Here is a 23,972-nt window from a genome sequence, read left to right on the forward strand (position 1 = left end):
CGCTGGGGAGGGGCAGAGACCTCTTAAGCCAGCTTTGAGATGGTAGCGTTCAAAAGCTTTGAACTAGATCTGCAGCTCTTATTGAATGAAATAAATTGTTCTGGGATCTCTGAAAATATCATAACTTTGAAAGTACATACAGATACTTTTGAAAAAAAAACTTGAACATTTTATGTCTGGTACACTGTCATTTGGGTGATGTGGTCATGAGTACATTAATGGATGAAAGCAAACAAAATACAAATGAAGAAGTAGGACAACATGGAATATTGAAGGCTACTGTATGAGACAGAACAATGCAGGTCTTAGAGGTGGTGAAATCTCACAGACTTTGGAGTTTAGTGGAAAATTTATCAAAAGAAATCTTTTACCAAAATTAGCTCCATAGTTGTAAAAAAAGGAATAATTTTGCATAAATCGTTAGAGTTGTGTTTTTTACTTTCCTGTGCTAATTAAAAGTTTTTGATATGCAGGTCCAGAGTACTTCATGGATGCCTCATCCGCCATATGTTATGCAACCAACAGTAAGTGGATACTTGTTCACATCCAGCTAAAAGTGCCTACAGTGTAGCCTAGCTCTGTTTGTCAGCCACATACAAAATTCTATGGCATGTAAAAGCAATCAGCTGCTCCTTTTGACAAGAACCCTCTGCTGTAAAGATTCTGCTTCTTTACAGAATACTATTTGATTTAGTGAAAAGGGGAGGATGGGTGATATGTTATCTAATTGCATTGATTATAAGAGAATAACAAGCTCTAAAGTGTAGCTTCTGAAGCTTTGCTTCGGGGACTGCAAGATAACTGCATTCCTGCATACTTTGAATTGCCAGGATCAACACATGTTATCCCTCCCTTGTATGCTTATCCATCAAAAAAGTCCTTTGTAGTTGTATGTACTTTAAAGGCTCCTCAGTGCCATATTAATGTATTTCAAGTACTGAAAAGGGTAACGCATAGCTGTCTTACAGATTCTCTGCCAAATCTGCTTTAGGATTTGGCCCATCAGCTCTTTTCTTCTGTGTAAAGTTTCTTCGTCCTTCATCAGTTTATAACTACTACTTAAAGCTGCATTACACTTTTAGTATCATTCTTTAGAAGTGGTGGAGGTGAATTTTTGTTTACCTCACAGAAGAGTTTTGACACACTTTGCCTAAATATTAGCAATACACCAGAAGGAAGCAACAGATTGAATCCCACTATGCACAGATTGCTTTAGGTGTATAGTTTTGTTTCCTAGATTTGATCAATTTCTCAGATATGGATCTGCTTAAGTTTGTTGTTAATTGAAATCTAAATGTGTTTTCCACATAAGCATAGATGCCCTAATTTATATGAGGAGGGTAAAATTAAAATGAAAATGTATGGTTTGGGATTGTCCATTATTCACATTTGCGTTCAAATATTTTGATTTCATGGTAGAGTAACTTCTACTAGCATTTTTTTAGTGAGAGAGAGCAATGTGGGCTTAATTACCCTATATGTCTTAGTAGCACAGGACTCTAATGCCAATTTGAAGCCTGCTTCCACATCCTTCAACTCTTTGGAGGCAAGTTCCTTGGTTTTCTCTAACCTGGCAATGATTGTATTGTGTGACTGAATGTCTCCTGTAAGTCTGATTCCAACTAATGTGGAAGGAAGAATTCCCTGCAAAAGAATTTCAAGAGAAAGTGAATTTGGGAAGGATCAGAATAGCAATTTCCCCACTTGGAAGGCTCTTTATCTAACGATAGGAACTGGAAAGAGCCTCCTAATCTGGTTGCCAGAGCAGCAAGGAATCGGGCCTTCAGCCTCACTGCCTCACCCTCCAGCTTGCAGGGCTGGATGCGTAGCGCGGGGCCTGAGAAGAAGTAAGAGCAGATGGGGAAGGCCTCAGCTCTCCAGTGCTCAGGCAGGCGGCAGAGTATCAACCCTTAGCAGCCCTACTTGAAACACTTTGGTTGCAGAGCAAGCAAAATTGTTTGAGTGCCTTTCACGTGGGCAACCTAGAAGCCATCACATAGTTCTCCAAACTGAAAACCAGATTTTATTCTGCAAAACTGAAATTATTCCAAAGATAATATGGTGTGACAAAAAGCATTTTCTGCCAAGAATTATTCTTGGAGACGATCCCCAACTAACTCTAATGATAATACACACAAACGTATTTGTGGAGAAGTTAGGATTGCTGCATATGCCACATATTAGGCAAAATGTTGCACAAGACAAGGAACAAAAAGTTTAACCACATAATATGTTGTACCTTATTCTCTGCCCCAGCAAAAACATACCCCTTGATTGAAACTGTTGTTTACCATAAATCAGTACATTTCAGTTCTGTTGTATCAGGTTCTCCCCTGTTCAGAAAAGCATTTTTCTCCGGCACTAGTAGCTGTGAGTATTTCGGTGTGGTAATTGGATGTATTAGGAGAAAATAGTTTGGTAAAAGGCTGTGAAGAGAAAAATAATTCTTAAAGTGAATGGCATCCTCAATATGCTGAGTTCAATTTGTGTTCATTGCCTGCCAGAGAATTGTATCAAAGAAAGTATATGTGCTTGTATGTGGAAAAGCAGAGGGAGAGTGGGTAAGCGGTTTAACACTTCAGTTCAGTGTCACTGCATTGTGGGTTACCTCCGTATGTTGTCTCTAGCAATTCTAGTCTCTTCCCTGAAAAGTATTTCCACGGTGTTTCTCCAAAATATGGGCTTTTTAATAAATGGACATAAGGCAGCTTGCACTGAAGAAGAAAAAAAAAAAAAAAAAAAAAAAAAGAAAAGAAATGCCAATCTCCAGACTTCATCCAGAGCCCAATTCTTTATTAGAAATGTCTAAAGGGTAGTCAGAGATTCATTACCCAGAAGACTCAAGAGGCGTCAGAATTAAAGGCCTGCTTTGAAAGAAAATAAAGGCTCTGCATCCATTGTAAGATTGCGTTAGATTCATGCCTAACTATAGACTCTATTCTAGGCACCTATATAACTCAACAAAGATAAAAAAGAAGAAAAAGAAAAGAGGATGACAAATTCGGCAGAATTTAAGAATTTAAGATGGGAGTTTTGGTAGCCCAGTAGAACTGGGAGCATCCTAACCCAGTTAGCTATTTATTTCTTCTTGTAACTTGGTTTGCTGTGCTATTATCTAGATTGTCACCACTTTACTTCACAGTGTGTTATGAGATGATTGATTGTGGTGCGTGATGTTCCCCTGGAAGCCAGTGCTGATAAATATTGCATTCCCCTTGCCACAAGAAGGAGAACATTTTGTTAAGGCCATGTTATTCTTTGTGAATAAAGATGAACTCTCTTAAAGCAAGCATAGTTTGAATTGTTTAAAATGCTGATGCTTCATTCATTGTTTTGATTATAAGAATTGGCTAAATTATGTTATTGAATGATTAGCTTTTCCTTTCAGAGGAAAGGTCCTACTTGATATATATGAGTAATTTAGCACCCTGTGGCATCCCTCACAACAGAGGGAAGTGGGGACCATGCTGAAGAAGAGGCAAAGGTGCATTTGTTGGCTGCTGCGCATGGACAAGGCGATTTTYGCCCAGCTATGTGCACTGACTGGCAGGAGGGAAGAAGAGCTGCACTGCACAGCGTAACCACCTGCACCTCCCCGAGTACCACCRAATGTCTTGTGGCTAGCATGTGGCCTCGTCCCTCGGTTACTCAGCAAAGCCTGATCCATCCTTATTCTGTAATCTCATGAGTGATGAGATTTGTGAGCCAAAGATTAAAGTCAGATAGAGCAGCTGAGGACTCTGCAGGTCAGTCAGAATTTTCTCATGATTTCCTCCATAACTTTTAACTTTGAGATAATAGGTTGATGCTAATGAGCAGCTGCAAATGAAAAATTGATTTTTTTTTATTAGTTGTTTTTGTTAGCTTTATTCTAAGAGCCATGGAAAATTATTATCAAATAGGTTGAGGTAGCATTGTTGTTTCAGAATAAATAGTATTGAAAATGTTCTTCTGCTGGCTCAGAAGGGTCACATATGAAAAACACCCACATCTTTGTGCTTGCACAATCTTCAGGGTTTTGAAAACAGGATTCCTGAGTCATGTGGACATGATGAAAAAATTACCTTTAGGCTCTTGTATGACTCAGACACTTTTGAAAATATGCCATTTGTAAATGAAGCCTTCACAACTTAATAGTTGTACTGATTTCCCTATGTCCAAGTGAGTATGTCTCAAATATGCCAATTTTGTTGCTTTTCCATGTGCCCTGTTTACTTTTACGATTTGGAAATGAAAGACAAGGTCCAGAAGATTTGTGACRGTGTATGGTTGGACTCATGTAGGACAGCATTTAATGCACTAATCGAAGTCAGGGCTCTGTTTAGTAACTGTAGGTTTCAAAGTACAGTGCTCACCCATCCCTATTTGGAACAAGTTTTGTGTTTCATTAATGCCTTAGGATAAGAGTGGATGGATAGAGGTGACAGAATCAAAGCATAAATGGAAAAAGAGTTTTTCTGTGCATTTGGATTATTTGCCATATTAGTGTGTTTTTCCTGCAGTCTCTGAAGGCCCTCTGATGGTTCAGGAAAACTTTGTTGTTTAAAGTCAATTCATATATAGATAATATTCATTTTTATTAATAATGACATTTGTGCAAAACTTTCTTGATTCAAGTCTTTATTACAAATAGAGCAMGTATGCTTCCTGTTTAAGAGCAAATTGTTTTGGTGAACCAACAAAAATATTCTACCCAAATACTACTTGTGCACACAACTAACTTTACACTTGCATCTCATATTTACATATAAAACTCTGTGATCGTAGTAATCATTGTGTTTGCATAAATAGGTTTCCTTGTCAGTCTTGAATACTTTCTGCATAATAGGGACAGAAGGAATATGCCAGTGGCAGCATGAAGGGTGCAAGTAGAGCAGCATATGGAAAACCCTGCTATTGATAATGATTAAGTGAATTTCGGAGGACTTCTCTTCTGGACATTTCTCAAGCCCTTGCATGCCTCCTTTTGGAAAGGTCAATATCTTAACAAAYGCCCTTATTATTTTTTTTTCTATCTTTCTTCCTCTAGCCTATGGCTGAATGTAATCTTTCTTTCTTTAAAAGCAGCAACAAAAACGTTTCTTACTTCATGAGCAATGTAAAACCCCTAACTTGGTGAGAAGCTAGGCTGAATAAAGACTGCAGAATCTTGCCTTTTGATTGTTGCGTATGAATGTAGCATAAAAAGTACAAACTGTCCAACTGAAATATATCAGTTTTCATTTTCTCACTAGCGACTCTGTTGTTTTGGATAATACCCAAAATACCACAGCAGTTTCAGTGTTTTGATTCCTACGCTCTTGAACAAAGAAGTTCCTTGTGCTCCCTTCAGTGTCTCCCAAGACTGCTTTCTTTCCTCACATTTGTTGCTCTACCTTTTTAGCAAATATAGTCCATCTTGCGTTTCTGTGTATGAATGTAAGGGAACTATGTCCTCTGTAGACAGTATCCAAGATGAAATGTGAGAGTTCAGCTAGATGGTATGAAAAGTAAACAGGAAATAATCCTTAGAAATTGGAATCTCCAGCTATTCTTTTAACTTTTAGCTGTGTATTTTTAAGCGATCCTTTGAACGTGAACTTACATGAACTTAAAACACTAAAGAGCTTAGAGGTTGAAATAACTAACCAAATACCCATGCCAAAGTTCTGCTGAACAATTTTGATTCCAGTGCTTCCCGAGGCAGAAAATCAAGGACTGCCAATTCTATAACTCTGATAATCAGGATAGTAATTGGCAATGTTCCTGGGGGACAGGCAGGCTAGCATGAGGTCAGTCCTGCCTGCCTCTCACCCAGCAGTGTCCATATATAGAAGTTACGTTTGTGCTACCAAATGGGTAATTTCAAACAGAGTCAAGCCCGTGTTTACTGAGCCAAGTGTGTGCATATTAAGGAGAGGACCGGGGCATCTGCCTGAGGAGGACATAAAAGCAGTGCTTGTCACCCAAACTCATGCCTCTGCAAGAGGCTATGGGTGTAAACAGTTCATCCAAGTCATATATCGTACTCAGGTGTAGTGGCCTCTACGTTTGATTACTCAGTGCACCTGGAATCATATCAAAGTGTTGTTGCACTCGTTTGTTCTGCTCTTGCAGAAACTAATGTGAAGTTGAATGGCAGAAAAAGCCTTATTCAAGTTTGATATCCAGCCCCTTTTGACACTCTACTAGAGCCCCCTAGTGAAATTGGACATTTTTGTGATGGCTGCAAGACACACCACATATGGATTCACTTAGAAAACAAGAACAGGAGAACCACTAAGCATTTCCAGTAGACAAGCCCTTGCATTTGAGGAACTTGAACTTTGCTGTTTCATCCTAAAATGACTTAAGTGTTCTAGTAAAATGTTATCTTCTTTCAGATATTCTACAGATAATATGAATACTAAATGGATAAACCATCAGTCTAAGATTTTTTTTAAAGATGTTTGTAGTAATGGCAAAACCATATATATAGGGTGTTTTTTAATACAAATCTATAAACCWAAATGGAAAAGATGTTTTGAAAAAAAGGCTGACACAAACTTTGAAAGGTACTTCAGAGATTTCAAAGCCCAGAATTTCTGGGGAGAATGTATAATGGTTATGGAATATTGATTTCTTTTTAACAGAAGAGATGCAACCTTAACCGTCAACCTTTGTGCTTAAGAAAGATCTTAACACAACAGCTGTTTAAAAGCAGTAGAGTTTATCAAAGGGGGTTATTTTTAAAAATCTAGTTATTAATCAATAGACATTAGAGTACCTTCAGTGGAAGAATGCAGTGCATTTAAAAAAATCAATCTCTAATTTGCCTCAAAGCTTGCAGTCTGTTTTAACTTTTCCAACTTCATGTACATCTGCTGAGACCGAAAARCAAATACTTTATTTCGTATAATATGTGTAACATGTATGTATCCCTGGCGGCAAGTAGATTTGCATTTATACAAAGTTTTAAATTCACACTAAGTCAAAAACRTGAATGTGGGCTGTAAAGTTCATATTTCATGTTTGCCATTTTGAGTAAAATCCCTCATTTAGTGAGGACTAGTCATGTTAGTTATTGTCCAAGTGGTAGATTARTAAGTACACAAAAAGTGACAGGATCAGTAGAGAGTGATGGGCTATGTAAGCATGTGGTATTAATTATAGTTTGAGAGTTAGATTAATGAATTTGCAGAAAGTAATGGACTTGAAAGAGTGGTGAATTAGGTAAGCATGTGAAATAAATTCATCAGATGATTTCTTAGCTTAGTTCACCATCAAATATTTTGCTGTGTTCATTACATTATGGTTTTACATTCATACGTGTGCTATGAACTGGAGAGACATGCCACCATGTATACTACATTCCTCTTTAATTTATCCTCCATCATGGATCATCTCTCTTATTTTTGCCCAGTAAYGTCCATTGCCTTGTGATTGATGCTAATATTCCTGCCTCTGCAGTGAGAGCTCTGCTACATTGGTTTAAACAAACGTGAGCTTGCTTCCAATGTAAAGCAGGATACAAGCCTTCATGAAACACAAACGGTCATATAGGACAATTACCAAATGTGCCATTCCTGTGAGGGTGGAAAGGAAAGGCAGCAATTTTCTTCTGCTCCAGGCAGTGCATAGCATTGAGAAAGCTCTGTGCTCTGGGAACACCAAGGTCTTGYGCTAGCTAGTAACCATGCAAGGAARGATCTACTGCTGACGCTCRCTGCCCAACTCGTCTCCATAGTTGCTGTACCCCTTTGGCAGGATGGAGATATGCTTCTGGTTTCCATCTTGCATGGATACGCAGAGGATGTTGCTGCAGGACAGTTTGCCAGCAGAAAGGGGCATGGATCTCCTTTGGGCCTCCYAAATGCCATCCCTGCACTGCGCGAAATAATTGTTTCCATTAGAGATGAGGCGCAGCACARCTTTGGAGAAGGAGGTAGCCTTTGAACCTTGTAGAGCTGTGGGGAGGATCAGCTGTGTAGTGTGACTAGAGTGATGCTGGGACAGCACTGCCACTATGATGGCTCCAAAATAAGAATTATAAAGACTCGCACAGCCTCTCAAAATTGTAAATGTGAATTCCTGATAGTGAAGGTGCAAATCAAGTTGTAGATTATTGACAAAATGCCCTTTTATATATAATTGTATATATATAAAAAATTGTCCTTTTTTACATAATTGGTCGTGTTAGAATTAAGGTGTAAAATGCAAAGTTAATTATTGTAATTTTTTTGAAGTGGGATATTATGGGTTTTTGTCCTAGAGGATTCCACTATTATTAGAAGCAAATTTAAATGGAAATCATGCATACTTGTTTATTTATAAATGTAACATATAGGTATATTCATCTTTACTGAAGCTCCTTTTGACCTGAGCCTGTCTCTCCCCCCACTGATTTCAGACTTAGTAATAAATACATTTTTTTCGCCACTGATGTATTATGTGACCTTGGAGAGAACATCTTTGTTCTCAGCCTCAGTTTCTAATTTGTCTTTTATTTCTCCCTTCTATTTAGATTATAAAACTGTCACACCTCTAAATAGCTTTTACTGWATGTTTGTGAAAAGCCTAGTGGAACAAGGACCCATCTCGACTGATGTCTCTAAACGTATCCTCAAAATGATAGCATTAATATTAAACAAAAAATCCCTAAACATTTAAATAAGCCTATCCTTGCTCCAAAGGGAGATGTTGGGTTGATTTTCACTGGTATAAATGAAGAGTTAACTTTGTTTAAGAAAATTGAGTTACAAAGGTGTAAAACAGTGAGACTGTGAAGAGAATCATGCCTGCAGCAGTAAGTTGATGAAGCAGACACTGGCACCCGTCAAATCCTTAGAACAAAAGAGCTTCCATAAATTACCCTTGTAGTATGCAAGCATATTCAAGGACCAATTTACATAAGTAGGAGGAATTAGCTAATCTATATATTACATCATGATTTAGCTAGTGCAGGAGATGTGTACAAAATTATAATAATGTAAGCCTTTAATGAGGTAGTAACCAGTTTATAAAACTCAAGATTCCTGCTCTGTCTTGGAACTACACTATATAATCCCTTCCCATATTTGATTCCATTAAATTTGATTTAGTTCAGACTTTTTTTTTGCCTCTTGCTTAGGCAAGGCTTGTTTCAGCACACCTTTGCTCTGAGGCTCAGAACTGCACTTTCAGTTTCCCGCCTATCAGTACTCATGATCATTTTACACCTGTCTGTTCTTGGTCCAGCATTCCTCCATAGCTGAGTGTCTCCTCTCCTTTCTGGATGTTTGCCACATTATTTTATAGAAAAAATCTTACCTGCATCTTSATTTGCTAGACTGACTATGCCAAGATCGCTACACATCTGCAGTAATGTAGGGGCTTGGAAACCTCTGGCTGCCACAGTGACCCTTATTTGCATTTTTTTCACTTCTAATTCATTTTTCTGGGACAGCTGACCAACACCACACAGGGTTCCTGGTGCTCACAGTATTCCAAAATTTTGTAACTTCCTTCTCTTTGCTGAGAATACTTTATATGCTRCATTGGAAAATAGCACTTTCTTTTGCTCCTGTGCTCATGACCTTGGTAGCACAGTCATCTTGTCATTTGCTGATACACATAAGTATGTCCTTCTTGCAGCTTCCCAGCAAATGAACTCCCACATTATAGACAAAACCATTTATTAGCCTAATTAACTGCATGATTGTACATTTTGTTCTGTTTAATCCAGTTCTTCCTCTATGATAGTTTAGTCTGCCACTTTACTGAAAGTGCCTCACAACCTCCTTATTTCCCTAAATCTTACTGTTCAAGGACATTATTAAAAATATTTGATGAGAACAATCTTTTGGGGGCTTTTCTGCAACTCCACCCCCCCCCAATAGCATTATAGCTTGTCTTTTAGCACAACTTGTTGTCATTTTCGCTTTAGTTAATTCTTCACCATCCCTCTGATTTAGTAATTTCTGGTGTAAAGCTACCTAAAATACTTTATTGGCCTTCAGAGAGCTTAGATCTGCTTCATGCCCTTTATCTTGAAAATAGGTCATTTTATTTTTAAAATGAGGTTAGTTAGCTCTATCTTTAGTTTATCAATTTTCTGTCCTCATTAGTATCCTTTAGTCCTGACCACTAGACCTGTGATTGCTTGTACCAGTTCTTCCATTATTCTGCAATAGAGATGATCCAGTTCTGGTTTCTCATCGCACTTGCCYCCACCTTGAGCTCACTGACTTTACTCACGTTTCCATCTCCTTTGGCTGTATTCATTCCTGTGCACAAAATCTTATTCTCAGAAAGATGCTTTTGTCACCACTGTCTGATGGCTCGTGCAGGAAACGGAGGCAATGTCCTTCCTCTGTGCTAGGACTTCCTCTGTATTACTTTTAAACTGCACCTCATCCTCACTGTGCAGGGAGTCAGCTTCTGTGTTCTGTGCTTGCTTTTTATTTATAAATTTGAGGAATCTTTTGTTAGGTGTTTGAATATCATTTGCAAGGTCTGTCTCAGATTTTTTGCAAATCTTACTTCCATTCCCTAAGATATAGCTTTCTTTTGTCTTTTTTTTTCCCCTTCTGCTATGTTTTTTCCTGCTATACTTACTGAGTCCAAGTAAGTGGGTGACCAGTTAACTCTTCCTCAACTGTAACTGGTGAAGTAATAACATAATTATTGTTAAATTATTTTTACTGAGAAAGTATGAACAGTTTTTTATATGAATGTGTAAATGTGCGCTGTGTCTTGACAACCTGAAAGCTAGAAACTTCCAAGATATCCTAAGTAAGAGTTAATTATTGGATGCAGTAATGTATTGCACTGAATGTGTTGCACTGAATGTACTGTTGACCTAAGCTTTACAATGCAGATACAAATCTAGATCAGACCACATRTATCTTTCCTAAACTGACTCCAGTCCCACTGAAGTGTACTCAKTGTTTAATTACAGTTTTCAGGTTGTAACTTCATGGCCTAGTTTTCCTRTCAAGTTGGAGTAAATTAGGAATAAATCCATTCTAAGTTCATGCAGTCAATAGTGTGTGTCAAAAAGCTTGTAGTTATGAATCAGTGGTATCTGCAGCACTGCTGAGAGCATGGTTTCAATCTCTTTTTCTTACAATCTGATTGCAAAAACAAATAGTGAAATATAATAGTATAAACACTGAACATTCTTTGACTGTTTCTTAGTGGGTTGATGAAAAAATGMGTTGTGTAACCCAGTGACAGATCAACAGAGTTGAAAGAATTTAGAAAGAATGCTGAGTTGTTATTTAGTGAAACCACTGAATGATTATTTGTTGGACTACCTGCCAAAGAGAGATGCACTTCAGGTTGGGTAGGCTTTCTTATCAAATGGCCTGTTGTTGAGAGGAAAATGGGAATTAGGGGTTGAAATACTGCATCTTCTAAATGTAGCTTAAGTGCAATTTATTATTTCTTATTACTGACTCCAGCCTTGAAGTTACCTCATTAAAAAAGATAYCTGCTGAACAGTTTTCCCACTCCATGCTTTTTACATAAGTTACTGGGAGTTTCTGTAATGTTGCTGCAGACCTTGTTGCCCAAGAGAAGCCCCGTCTCCAACATCATGAATCCCCGGCGTAGCCCCTCACCACTGTGCTTTTCAGAGCTAGCAGCAGAAATTATCTTTTCTCTACCTGCTGCTCATCACTCGCATCTTCCAAAGCAGGGAGAAAAAAAGAAAATAAAATCAGGGTTCCTCATTGTCAGAAGCCTACTTCTGCCTCTGAAAGAGCTATATAACTCAGAGTGAAAAAACATGTGTGGAGTCCTTATCCAGGGCTTGGTCCAAGGATAACTCAAGCTATTCCTTTAACTCCAAGCTGAGGGTCATGGGGGTGACACTCTGCTACTGATCTCTGTGGTGGGACAAGAAGGTTGCATATGATTCACACAGCAAACAGCCTGCTTTCAAACAGCCTTTGTACTTTTCCAGTACGACAATCTGTAAATCATTATGCACCCCCCCTTACCCGCTCCACACAGGATGTGAGTCTATGTCAGCTCCCAGCTTGACAGCCTTCCTCTTTAGCACGATCAATAAAAATCTCCTGCTTTCAGCTTTGGAAATTACMAGCCTGCCAGTAGCTGAGAGGATGGGCATCACATTTGCAGATGTCCCATATTTGATAGGACTGAAGCTAGAGGCATATTTCCTCCTGGCAGATAGGGGGAAGAGACCTACTGAAGCTGGCACGTCTACATTGCTACAACTGCTTCTGGCTAAGCTGAGTTTCCGGCAGTCCAGGAGGGCCAGCAGGGTGTCGGGAAGAGCGTGGCTGCGCTCACTCCATCACTGACATTCCTTCCCACTGGCTGTGTCATTTCGGTGGAAAGGAGGGGTTTGCTGTAGGTGTACTTATTTTAAATGGGGATAACGCGTTCTCGGGAATGAGCATCTCCTGGTGCTTGTCAGAGTTCTTACYGCAGGGAGAGGAGGGGGCGGACATTTGTCAGGAGCAGTTTGAGTGTTTCTGATAGTCAGGCAGATGTGGCGCAACCTTTCTCCCTGCTCTAAGTGTGCAAGTAACAAAGCTGTATTAGCTCCTTCCCTAATACCTGCTCTGAGTTCAGCAAGCAAAGACACCCGTAGTGATAGCTAAAGCTGCACCAGGCGACATCGCCTTCCCTGGGGAGCAGCACTGGCATAACAAGATGTTGCAGGGAAAGGCTCATGCATTTCCCCCAACTTCATGCTGCCTTCTGCAGACAGGAACATGCAGTTCGCATGGCTTCGACCTCCATTCTGTATCTGATTTTGTAACATTTCAGCTTAAATCTTCACAGTTATTCACAGCCGTGGTCCCACTGATTTTAACAGGAGGTGAGTGTAGGATGAATTTTAGGCAGCTGCTTAGAGCAGCAGGGTGCTAGGGGAAGAAAATGGTCCTGGAAAGGTAGTCTTGGTGCTGTGGCTGCTAGGAAGAGGGAAATTGGGCTTAGTGCTGCACTTGGGATGCACAGCAGCAAATACCCTTTTACCTATACCAATGTCTATACCATTACAAAGTGCAACTTTCCTTGAGTATCCTTTCGCTTATCCTTTGGGCAAATTTTATACCCAAATTGGGTTCAATTTTGGGTATAACTTTTGCTGGGACTAAGTGATGTGCATCTCTTTGAGAATCAGGGTCTTGTACTCCAGTGAACAGTAGCTGCAGAGGTTTCCACAGGAATAATATATAAACAGATCAATGTACATAGCTGTCATTCATTCAGGAAAAATACAGGAGCTGCTTTTGCCAGAAGCCCGCTGAGCTCCCTGTAAAGCTTTGGCAGGAGAGCTTGAGGATGCTGGGGTGCCATAATCTAAGAGGGCTGCCTGGCACAAGAACTACACATTCAGCRGTCTAAATTTGCCATTCTTCTTAGACTTCTACTTTCAAATCTGCCTTCCAGTTAAGAATCAGTGGTATGGGTCAAAGCATTGACAGTGTATATACTATAGCATAGCCCTTATAGGGCTATAGTGATTAACCATGATCTTCAGTTAAAGAGAATGTGTAGAGACTTGCACCATCCTGACAGAAACATTAAGGGATGTACATCCCTGCAGCTGCTGTCTCATTTATGATGATATCTGCATCTCTCCTCAAAATTGGAGTGTATTTGTATCCTTTTTGAGCCACTTCTCTTCATTTTTTTAACAGACAAGTAAAGGAATAAATTGAAGAAGCGTGCAGTGACTACTGTTGTGTCATATGAAGCATGAGACTGACTGTCCTTTGTACTTTCATTTCATCTTCTTGGCCAGTCTGAGACAATATGGTACTATGACGTGTTTATTCTTTTCCTCACAGAAGAAAGAGCTATGTTAACTCTTTTGTGCTGGTAAAATTCATGTGACTAAATAGAAGCGAATGAACTCTTTGAAGTTAATAATTCCAATATCCAGTATAAGTCCTAGGCACGTCACAGGCATTGCTTTTGTATGTTATATGTTCCAAAGGACAATAGTTTTGCTCAAATGTGGTGGTTTCCCTCTGAGAAGTATTTTCTCGATTTCAAAGAACACTATCTATCATTATGACATGTTCCAAAGTGGGAGCCCAAGACAAGCAAGCAAAGCAATAGCAGCATAGTCAGAAGGTCAGAATGTGTGGCAGGCAAAGACTTCAAAGCCCCTAACAAGTCTTCTGACAGGCACCCTTTTTGGCCTAGATATCATCTGTTAATTAGTTACTGGGAAGTCAGTGCAGATTAATGTGAATTCATTTCACTTCACTACAGGCAGGTTCATTTTACCCACCTTCGACTCAGGAAATACAGTTAATGTCATGGGTTGGAGTGAGCTGTTCAGTCTCTTTGCTGTGCTCTGGTTAGACCTTGAGGCGGCGGAGGTATACCCAAATGGCAAGTTTGAAGCAAGCATGCCTGATGAGAACTGAAAAGATGAATCATCATCTCTAAAATACAGGGTAGTTATCAGCAAGTTTTAAAATATCCTTTGCAGAGTTAAGGAACTTGGAGTGCAACTTCCTAAAACTGATGAATCAGTTCTAATGATTGATATAAGACTCTAATTTTTCTGAACACTTTCAAAGGTTTTTGAAATGTTTCTGAACTATTCAAATAATTGGTGTTGTACAGTATTAAAAATCCTGCCAAGCTGTCTAATTAAATGCAGCCACAGTTGCTTCTCAAACTGAAATGAACTACTTGGTTTGACATTTTGTGAACCCTCTTATACAGGTAGATAATTTGAGCTCCACAAGGAGTTTTGGTCACCTAGTTTCTCAGGTCAGTGGATATGAAACTGAATCATTTCCTTTTAATGGATGACTTGACTAAAAGTGGTTTGAAAGTAATTAGCAAATCCAGTGGATCTGATATTGAAGTATCTGATCAGCATCTTATAAGGAACTACTTATTTCCTGTGGGAAGGGAGATAGCAGAGGTGATAACTGGTCATCTCAACAAATTCAGAGCCCAACGTGTTGCTCCTCCTTCTAAGGAAGCTAATCAAGGAATGGTTGCACCATGTCAGACACTTTTTGACTTCTCATGCAGTGATCCTGGCTGATTAGATTGCAAGCCATTTTCAGAAAGTCTGTTCGCTGTTAGTATTGGATGTTTTATTTGGTCACTTTCAAGAAAGCAGTAATTGACTTCTTACCAATGCAGACTATTCTTTATCCACTAATACATTTTAATCTTGGTGCACAGCTATTAATGGGATACGCTTCCACTCCAGAGCAATTCAAATTGATTTTGTTTCTCCTTCAGAAATATATTATAGTAGAACCACAGTATATGAAAGTGCTCAGTGTGTTGAGATGAACTAGCCTCACGGTATATGCAGCTCCTAATGGGAGCTCAGTACATTTAGAGAAGAAGTGGTGATTGATTGCCTGATGCTCGGGCTAATTGATATGGCACTGAGTGAGTTAGAAGCTCTCAGCTGCATCAAAATCACACATGACATTGCTCCAGTGCCTCTTAATACTGACTAGGTGGTTCATATGATAAAAGCAGCATGCTGTAGAGGAGACTTCCAGAGCTGAGTGAATCTTCCTTCAGCATCAGTTACATTCTTTCCAGAAAGGCTTCCTGCCTGGAGTAGCATTACTCCTCCACTGGAATTTTTTAAAAAGGATGTTCTCAGGTCTGTTTATTTTTTATGGGCTTGGATGCGGTCACTGAGATCCTGTGAGATCAGAAGAATGGAATGAAAGTGGCCACAGATGACACTTGAGCTATTTCCACAGCTGGATGCACACCAGCCAGAGTAGGCGGTCCTTTGCAGATGAATTAGTTCGTTGAAGTACATGATACAAAACATCTGTTACAATGAGAACAAACAAAAACAATGTGCCTTTGAAGACTGTGATTTGTTGGGAGCTGCTTGCAAGGGTGCTGAATGAGGCAGTTGTCAGCAAGGAAACATTTTCAAGCTTGCCTTTGCATGAACTAAAGGAAAACTACATTCTAAGAATATCTAAATTCAATCAAGCGAAAGACTTGCTTTTCCCAAATGTTGTTACTATGATTCCTGATAGGGCAATGGAGAAGAAGGGAGCCCTTGGTACCAAATGTTTTTTATACCCTAAACCATTTTATACAATGGTATAATTCCAGCTGAGTGGCTGTAAAAACTTAGAAGCGACATTGGTACAATAACTGTTATTCTGTCACTCGTTCCCCGCACTGCTTTATTACTAGCTGCCTTGAAGTGCAGTAGACATTTTTCATTGTCAGTGCCACCTGATGGCAAACAAAATTTTCAAAATGTTTTTGCTCTGAGTACTAGCTTACAGCTCCTAGCCAGAAGCAGACCTTTCCCATCACCTTAATGAACAGGAGAAGTAATCCAAACTTTCCTACAGAATTTTACGCTTAAGAGGTAATTACTTTTGCCTGGGTTTTATTTTTTTCTACCATTTACACTGATAAGAAAGTAAGAATACTGGATATTTCTGGACTAAACAAACACTGAATGCATACAGGCCAGGCTGAAGAAAGATCAGTCAAAGYCAGGTGTTTATTAGTTACTACAGGTCAGTCTTGTCCTTTTAGACAGCTTAAAGAAAATACGATACATATGACACAGCATTTTAACCGTAGTAAGTATGAATTGGACACAAGTATATGTAAAAGCACTCATTTCTTCTTCTTTTCTAATGCAAGCACGCAGGCTAGTACACAAATTTGAGATCAGAAGCATATCCTACATGTATAATAGGAAAAGACCACGCTACCGAAGCATGCTCCCAAGCAGAATTTGTCCCAGGTCTGTGCGTAGGCACATAACATGGGAAATAGCAGTAAAAGAAATAAACGGAAGTTAATCCTTTAGATCAAGTAGTAGGGATATGTGATTTTGGACCTGGAATCGCTGCTGATGGCTGCCTGTGTCTGCAAAACGCAGCTATGTTTTTTAAGGGCTCAAGAAATGAAATGGGATCTCCTGTGTCCAATGGGCCCAACAGGAGAGTGAGTCGTTCACTGTGATCGAGTGGTGGGTGTCAGGAGAGGTGAGAAGATGCTGAGGAAGCCAAGTTTAACAAGTTTGTTGTTTAGTTCATTCACTTCTAGTTTACACTTTCTTGATGAGCAGGRTGTCTGATTGTATATATAGTCATAGTTTATTATAGCTGTACAAGACAATTATGTTAATCTTACTTTTATTTCCTAATATTCTTTGATCTTGTACACATCAAAGATGTAAAATTTTAGTCTTGTTGGTAATTAGCTGGAAAGCAAATATGTTGTCTGTCAGTACAGAGGATACAAAGCATGAGAAATTGTCCTGGGGGAGTCTAGATTCTAGTCTAATTTTTTTTCTCCTTATCAGATTTTTATTTCCCTTTCATCAGTTGCCTCAGCCATTAAATAAATGTACTGGAAGTAAACTTCACCATTGTGACATTCATTCAGCTTTTTAAACCATCTAGTCATTCAGTATGGATCCTCAGCTGAGGCAAAGCAGTGTGGTACATCAAATAAAAAYCTACATCAGTGTTTCCCAAACTTACAGCAACCCCTTGCAGTCTTTATCGACAAAGGTTTTGTGCTTGCTTGCTGTTAGTTTTAAGCAGACTAGGGCTAATGCTGTGCACAGTTTGGATTCGATTCACCCATTATAGTCCAAAGACTTGTGATTCCTAACTTGTGATTAGCACTTTGGTCAAGAGCAGCAAATGAGTATATGCTAAATTATTCGGATCTGCAATTGCTCTTCAAAGCTCTCTTTCTAGAAGGAGAAAACACACAGGGATTATTTTACAATTTCTGCAGTGAATCTCTGCATCAGTATTTTATGCCTGCAGCTGGTAGATTTATACATTGCAATTTATTCTGTGGATTGACCCCTCCCCCTATTTTTTTGTTCATGAATTGCAAAGGGATCATTATCTTCATAAGTTTGTTTACTGTCCAAAACTTTTGTATGAATAATTTATGGCAACATTTCAGCCTAAAGATTGTTCTCAGTGCACATAACAAGCATTTATTAGATGGTTTCCTCCTGGAAGTTGTTATTAGACCTGCCACCTTCCTGTTCCCAGGTTGGTTGTCCTTATCTTTATTAATTACTTCAGCATCTAGACAAGGTGATTGTCTTGACATAAAATAAAATTTTGTTTCCTGATTAAACAAGCCTGAAAGCAGCCATAGGCTGCCTGTATGGTRAATACTGCAGAAGTAGAAATAACAAAAAGTTCAAAATTGGGTGGTTGGAAGAGAAAATTCTCTAAATTGCARTCTGAATCTGAAAATAAGACCAAAATCATCTCTACATGGGATAATTAATTAATGACAATCTGTCTGTAGTATAAAAACCTATTGAGTACCTGCATAGTAATGTACAGTCAGCTTCTATCTCTGAGGATTAAAACAGTATGAAATCCTGGTGGCATTCAAGTCAGTGACAAAACTCTAATTGATTTCAGTGGGGCCAGGATTTCAGGCTAAATTTATCAAGTTCTATAAACTAAGTTCTGTATGTTGCTGTGACTGTTGGATTATAGAGGTTTTAGCTATTGAAATTGCACAATGACTTCTGCTAAAAAAAAAGAGTGTTCATGTAGTTCCGTTTTTTTGTTTCAAGCACGTGCATTTGTGCATTACTTCTCTGGATTTATGATCGTGTACAGTGACCCAGGGCTGAAACCGCACAAAATAGGATCTTTCATGATACTTCAGTTCCTAGATAGTAGAAATGCTACAAGAAAACCGTTTCATGTACTCTTTAGTCCCACAAATGGATTTTATGGATGCTTGGAAAAGCCACTGCAGAATAGAAATATGGCTGCCAAGATGTTGATCTCTATTTAAGTTTATTGACACATCTGTTGTTAGTTATATTGTGTCTTTTGATGTCTAAGACAAAACAAAGGTTTGTTTGGCTTTAGGAAGAAGGGGGCTCAAGTGAGATGAGGCTTCACAACCATGTAGTGCACAGTGGCCAGCCCTCGAGTCCCCATTACTCTGGAATTAATTACAGCACTCTCTTTTCTATCCACACAGCTGTCAAGAAAAGACCATGGATCTATTACCCATTTGCCTATCACCTTGTTCCTATTTACCTTCCTGTGCGGGTTCCCTCTTTCCTGTTCCTCTGAGGCTACCCTTTGCCTCTGGTTAGGACTAACAAGTCTATTGCATAAGTAGTGCTCCGTGAATAATGAAAATTTTACTTTGTCAGTACAATCAAATAATAATAATTCTAAAACTCATCCTGAAGTGAAAATATGCAGAGGAAGGGGGAAGTGACACAGAAAAAGTTGTGAAAATATTGTTTTGATTCAATTCCAGGAGTAAACTGAGAGAGCGGGGAGAGGGTGAGAAAAAGAAAAAAAAATACAAAAATACAAATCTATAATCTTTCTGTTTACATTTCTGGGTTATTGAACTAATTTTAAGCTTTTTTCAAATTTAGATAAATTCTGAAAAGGCAAGTCCTTTTGAAATATAGTGCAAACATCGTTTTTTGACAGTTCCAGGGTTTTCATTTTGCTGGTCACAATTATTTGCCAAATGTGACCTGAATTCACAGAATGTTTTTATCTCCCTCAAAGAACTTTTCTCAAATAATTTACTCTTCATCTCAGCAATATTTGTATACCATTCAGCTGGCCTCTTTTTCTCTAGCTTATRCTATGTTTTATTCTTCTAAAGCACAGAGGTCTTCCTAGCTTCATGCAACAGACCTCGCCCTGAACTCATGGCAGCTTCAGTGCTCCTATCTGTGGAGCCCAGAATGGTGTATCATTGCGCTCGGGTCACATACATTCCCTGCAGTACCTCTAATACATTGCCTGCAGTAGTGGGCAATCAGATTACTTTTCTCTGGCATCCAAGCRAGGTGATCTACATTGCATGTGACATTTTCACAGCAGTACTTTAGCATGGTGGTAGGTAGTTCTTTGTCAGACACCTGGTAACCTGAAGAATTGACTTCTGTTAGCTGAGAGTAAGTGTAGGATTTTTTAGAAAAGGACCCTCACAGTTCTTGAACTGCTCTTTCTTGGCTAGTCTGTAGGAACTGTGAACTTAGTGTTAACCACAACAGTAGTTTGATTTCTAGATGCCAGAGAAAACAAAACAGACATTTTATTTTTGCCAGAGAAAAAAAGAGCACATCCACAATATTCAGGTAGCTGAAGAAAATCAGAAAAGATGCCCAGAGGATCATGTTTTGATTTCATCCTGAATTTCTGCAAATCASACTGTGTATGGAGAACAGAAAGTCAGTACTATGTAACAAAGCAAAGAAAAAGTTCATCATATGTCAGAGTATGACTGCTGTGCATGCACGTGGGCTTGCACACAATGGCTTTTAGGAAATAATAGTGCACCAAGAAACTATAATAAATTAAAACTTTTTATGGACAAACATGCACCAGGGAAACTTGCCTCTTTTACTCCATTCACATTAGAAAACTCAAGTAGCAGACTCAGACTTTTTAGGCCCACGTTGCATTGGCGACTCTTTTTGAATGTGAGTTCTTTGATTCCACAGTCCAGCAGGTAGCCTTATTTTGAGATATGCTGAACTCTCTGCATTTGTCTGTTTCTGCAAACATTGGTGTTTGTTTTTGGAGTAGGCTGAAAATGATTGTAATGTAATCTGGCAGTGATGCAAATAGCAGTGGGTTACCAGCTATCAGTGTAGAGAGAGGTAGTAACAAAGTATCTGGTCATCCAARGTGCTGAAGCTAAAGAAGTACTTTGTCATCTGCTTTCCACCTTCACAAAACCAGCATCACCAAGATTCCTCTGAAACTGGGAGTGTGAAAAAGTGGATGTGGGCTCTTCAGCAGTCTAGAAAAATCGGCAGGTAATGACTTTYGGGTAAAACAAAGTGCCCTGAAAAGACACCGTAGTGATAGGCTGATGAAGCATGTCCTCCGTAGACCGGGCAGCATGCACAGCAGCAAWTCTGCCAGCCTTCCGCCTCTGTCCCATTGCTGCTCTTCATATTGAAGCCAGAGGAACCGATGTGGGGGGAAAGGGGAGCTCCATCCTCTCCCCGACACAATGCTTGGGAAGCCCATCAGACATCACCCGTTGCAGCGAGGTATTGTTGTGAYGGAGTGCATCTCTCTGGGGGTAGCTGATGCCTGGGCATAACTGAACAGCTGTAGCTTTAGAATGACTTTCTGTCCCAGCAARCTTCAGCAACGACCGAACCCAGTGACCTAGGACTGAGACTTCCTATTTTATTACCAGTCTTCTGAGCCATTTTGTTCCCCCCATGTACTTTCAACATATTTAACATGTTACAGCTGCGCGCCCTGCTATACAATAGTTCAGAGGGCTGCCAGCATTTCCAGTATGAACTCATATTTTAAGGATAATAACTCWGCTGTAAAAATGTGCTCCAGGCTGAAACTTTGTAAGGAGGATCTCAGCCCAAGAGTGACTTTATCTGGACAAAAAACAGGGAAGAATATATCAATTTAGTTAGTCTTAAYCAGTGCAGATGTATTAAAAAGAAAATAAATAATCCTTACAGRATCAGTTCTTTACTTTTTCTTCTCTTTAGCTTAACAACAGTGAAAATCCACATTTGGTTGAACTTCTCTTGTCTGTTCTTTAACTTAGCTGGAAAACATGCSCAATGAAGTTTTACTCACAAAGGTCAATTTTAAACTGCTTTTCTTCACTATTTTCCTCTTCTTTTAAAAGCAAAAAATTAAGGGAAAGTATACGTCAGCTTGCCATCTTCTATTATTTACTTCAGATTTGTTCAGTATCAATTAAGCAGTAAAATGATTCCTCTTATTGTTTAATTTGAGCTGGAGTATATGATCTGAACCACCTGTTCCCTTCAGATCTRTAACAGTAGTGAGCTACAGTGAGCTCTAACAGTAGAGGCTATAACTCTGCTCTAAACACTTGTGGACTTGGGAAAGTTCAGATTAGATCCAAATCCATGTCAGACCTCTGATAACAGGCCAGCTCTAGAGTCCTCTAAATATCACATAATCTGCGAAGCACTTCGAGCTCTTTGGTAGAAGGGAGACTTCTAAATGTCAAGCATTATTGTAATACGCAGGCTGATTTCACAGGAAACACCTTTAAGGAAACAAAACTTAAAATAACACCTTTTGCCTAGAAAATATGTTCATCCTGTATAGGGTCCTCTTTCCTTACTTGTGACACAGAAGTGAGGGCTTGAATTTGATTTTGTTTACATCAGCTGTAAACCTGGTTACCCCTGAATTACATACGCTGTGTGCTTGCTGCAGCCTGCTTCATTGCGTTCACTTGGTCTTATGCATCAGGGACAGAATTTTTAAATAAGGGCATTTTTGCAGCCATGGTTTCTCCAAATTGTGCCAGTATTTTCAATTGTTCAAATCAAGGGAAAACTGCAGAGGTGTCAGTGATGGCATCAACTGAGGATGGTGGAGTTGTCCTTAGTGCAGCACAAGCGACGTGTTGATGGCCATTGACTTGTGCAGAGTTCAGCCAATGCTCAAKAGCAAGCAGAAAATGGGGTGGTTATGTAACCCAGACAAAACAAGGAAAAATTGTAAAGGCATACATGAGGCATAGGGCCATGTTAGTTCTGATGACGGAATATAAGATATGAAGTCATTATTGAAAATTTTTGCCTCAATCTTGGTTTTGAGGTGTATCACCAGGCTGACACTGTCAAGTTAAACTGGTGATTTAACCAATTAAAGRAAAAATGTTGATGCAGAATGGGGTGGGTTTCATCCACCTTCATCAATCTTAAGGGGTTACTGTTGTGGTATAGAGTCCAGAAACTGAAATACAGTTTGGGATCTGGGGCAGTGAGTTCAGGCTCTGAGAGCTTGTGGTTTTAAATGAGAAGAAAGGCAGAGTGAGGATAGCTTTTCTTGGGTTTCTGTGTCCTGAGGGGCTTTCCAGAGTACAGGAAGGAATCTGACCCTGATTTCACCAGACAGAGCCTCTGGTGCCCCATGGGCTGAATTCTCCTACACAGTTTTCCCTGAGTGTAACACATGCTGCTGCCTTGTGGGAGTGAACTAGGGTTAGTACTTACAGAGCGACGAAACATCCAAATACTTTTTTTTACCAAATACTTTGAAACAGGATGTCTCTGCACAGATTCTTTGCCTGGATACTTGTTTTATATGGCCAGAAARGCCATACTTCCTAAACACCACTACTATCTATGGGATCACCGGTCAGTAAATGTTACCATCAGGATAAATTTGAAACTAATTAAGGCTTTTTCGTATGTTATATCAGCAATATTGTGTTGCTATAGTAAAGTCTGATGTATTCACAGAGATGGATGAAATACTGGGATTGACAGAATGGACCATACATGATGTAGAACTGAACTGATACGTAATGTGAACTGTAGCTTAGTACAGGATTTCCACCTATCAATCAGCTTCAGGTCTGAAACCTGTGGAAGAATATCTTTGGAAATACACCTTTACCCATTCAGGGATTCATTTCCAGCATCTTCTGCTTCTGTTGTCTATCTTACCTTACATGTATGACAGGAAGGATTCCCAAGAATATTATGTGGATATTAGTGCCTGTTGTCAGCCTCCCAGATCTCCAAAATTATTTTAATTTGGAAGGGACATAATTTTCTAACCCTTCAAACTCTATATCTTTAGTCTTTCTTTATGCAGGAGTTACATACAAAAAAAGAGTTTTGGCATAGTTCGTAGGCAGGAGATGACAGTGCTCTACAAAGTGCTCTCACAGAGGATGAAGGTTGGATTTGCAGCTGAATCCTGGAGTGATGCAGCAGTTCCAGTCTCAGCAAATCAAAGTGGCCCTCTTCTGGCCTCCAGCTGCATACCTGGATTATGTTGCAGACCTTTTGTCAGYATGGCTCTGAGACTGGAGCTCAGATGCAGGCCTGGCCTTGGAGTTTGTTCTGAACTGCTCAAGAGCTATCTGYGTCTTGAGACTACAAGGGCTACCATGCCCATGCACTCTGTGAGGAACTTGAAATGTTCTCATTTGTGCAGATGTTGACTATCCCTGGTAAATTCTTGCTTGTAGTAGCTTGTCTRTCTGATCTTGTAGTTGCAGAGAGACGT

At 39.4% G+C, this 23,972-nt stretch overlaps 1 protein-coding gene across 11 annotated transcripts in view; it reads left to right on the plus strand.

Annotated features, from left to right (window-relative positions):
- Positions 1-23,972, plus strand: part of RBMS3 (RNA binding motif single stranded interacting protein 3) — a 697,064-nt gene that overhangs the window by 630,634 nt on the left and 42,458 nt on the right. For all 11 annotated transcript variants that reach the window (XM_085311789.1, XM_085311790.1, XM_085311785.1 and 8 more), the window contains one exon: positions 474-524. In XM_085311789.1, coding sequence (XP_085167915.1) covers positions 474-524 — 51 coding nt within the window. The remainder of the gene's footprint in view (positions 1-473; positions 525-23,972) is intronic.

The sequence above is a fragment of the Rhea americana genome, unplaced genomic scaffold (assembly GCF_003343005.1).
Source record: "Rhea americana isolate MKP2758 unplaced genomic scaffold, rheAme1 scaffold_35, whole genome shotgun sequence".
Lineage (NCBI taxonomy): Eukaryota > Metazoa > Chordata > Aves > Rheiformes > Rheidae > Rhea > Rhea americana.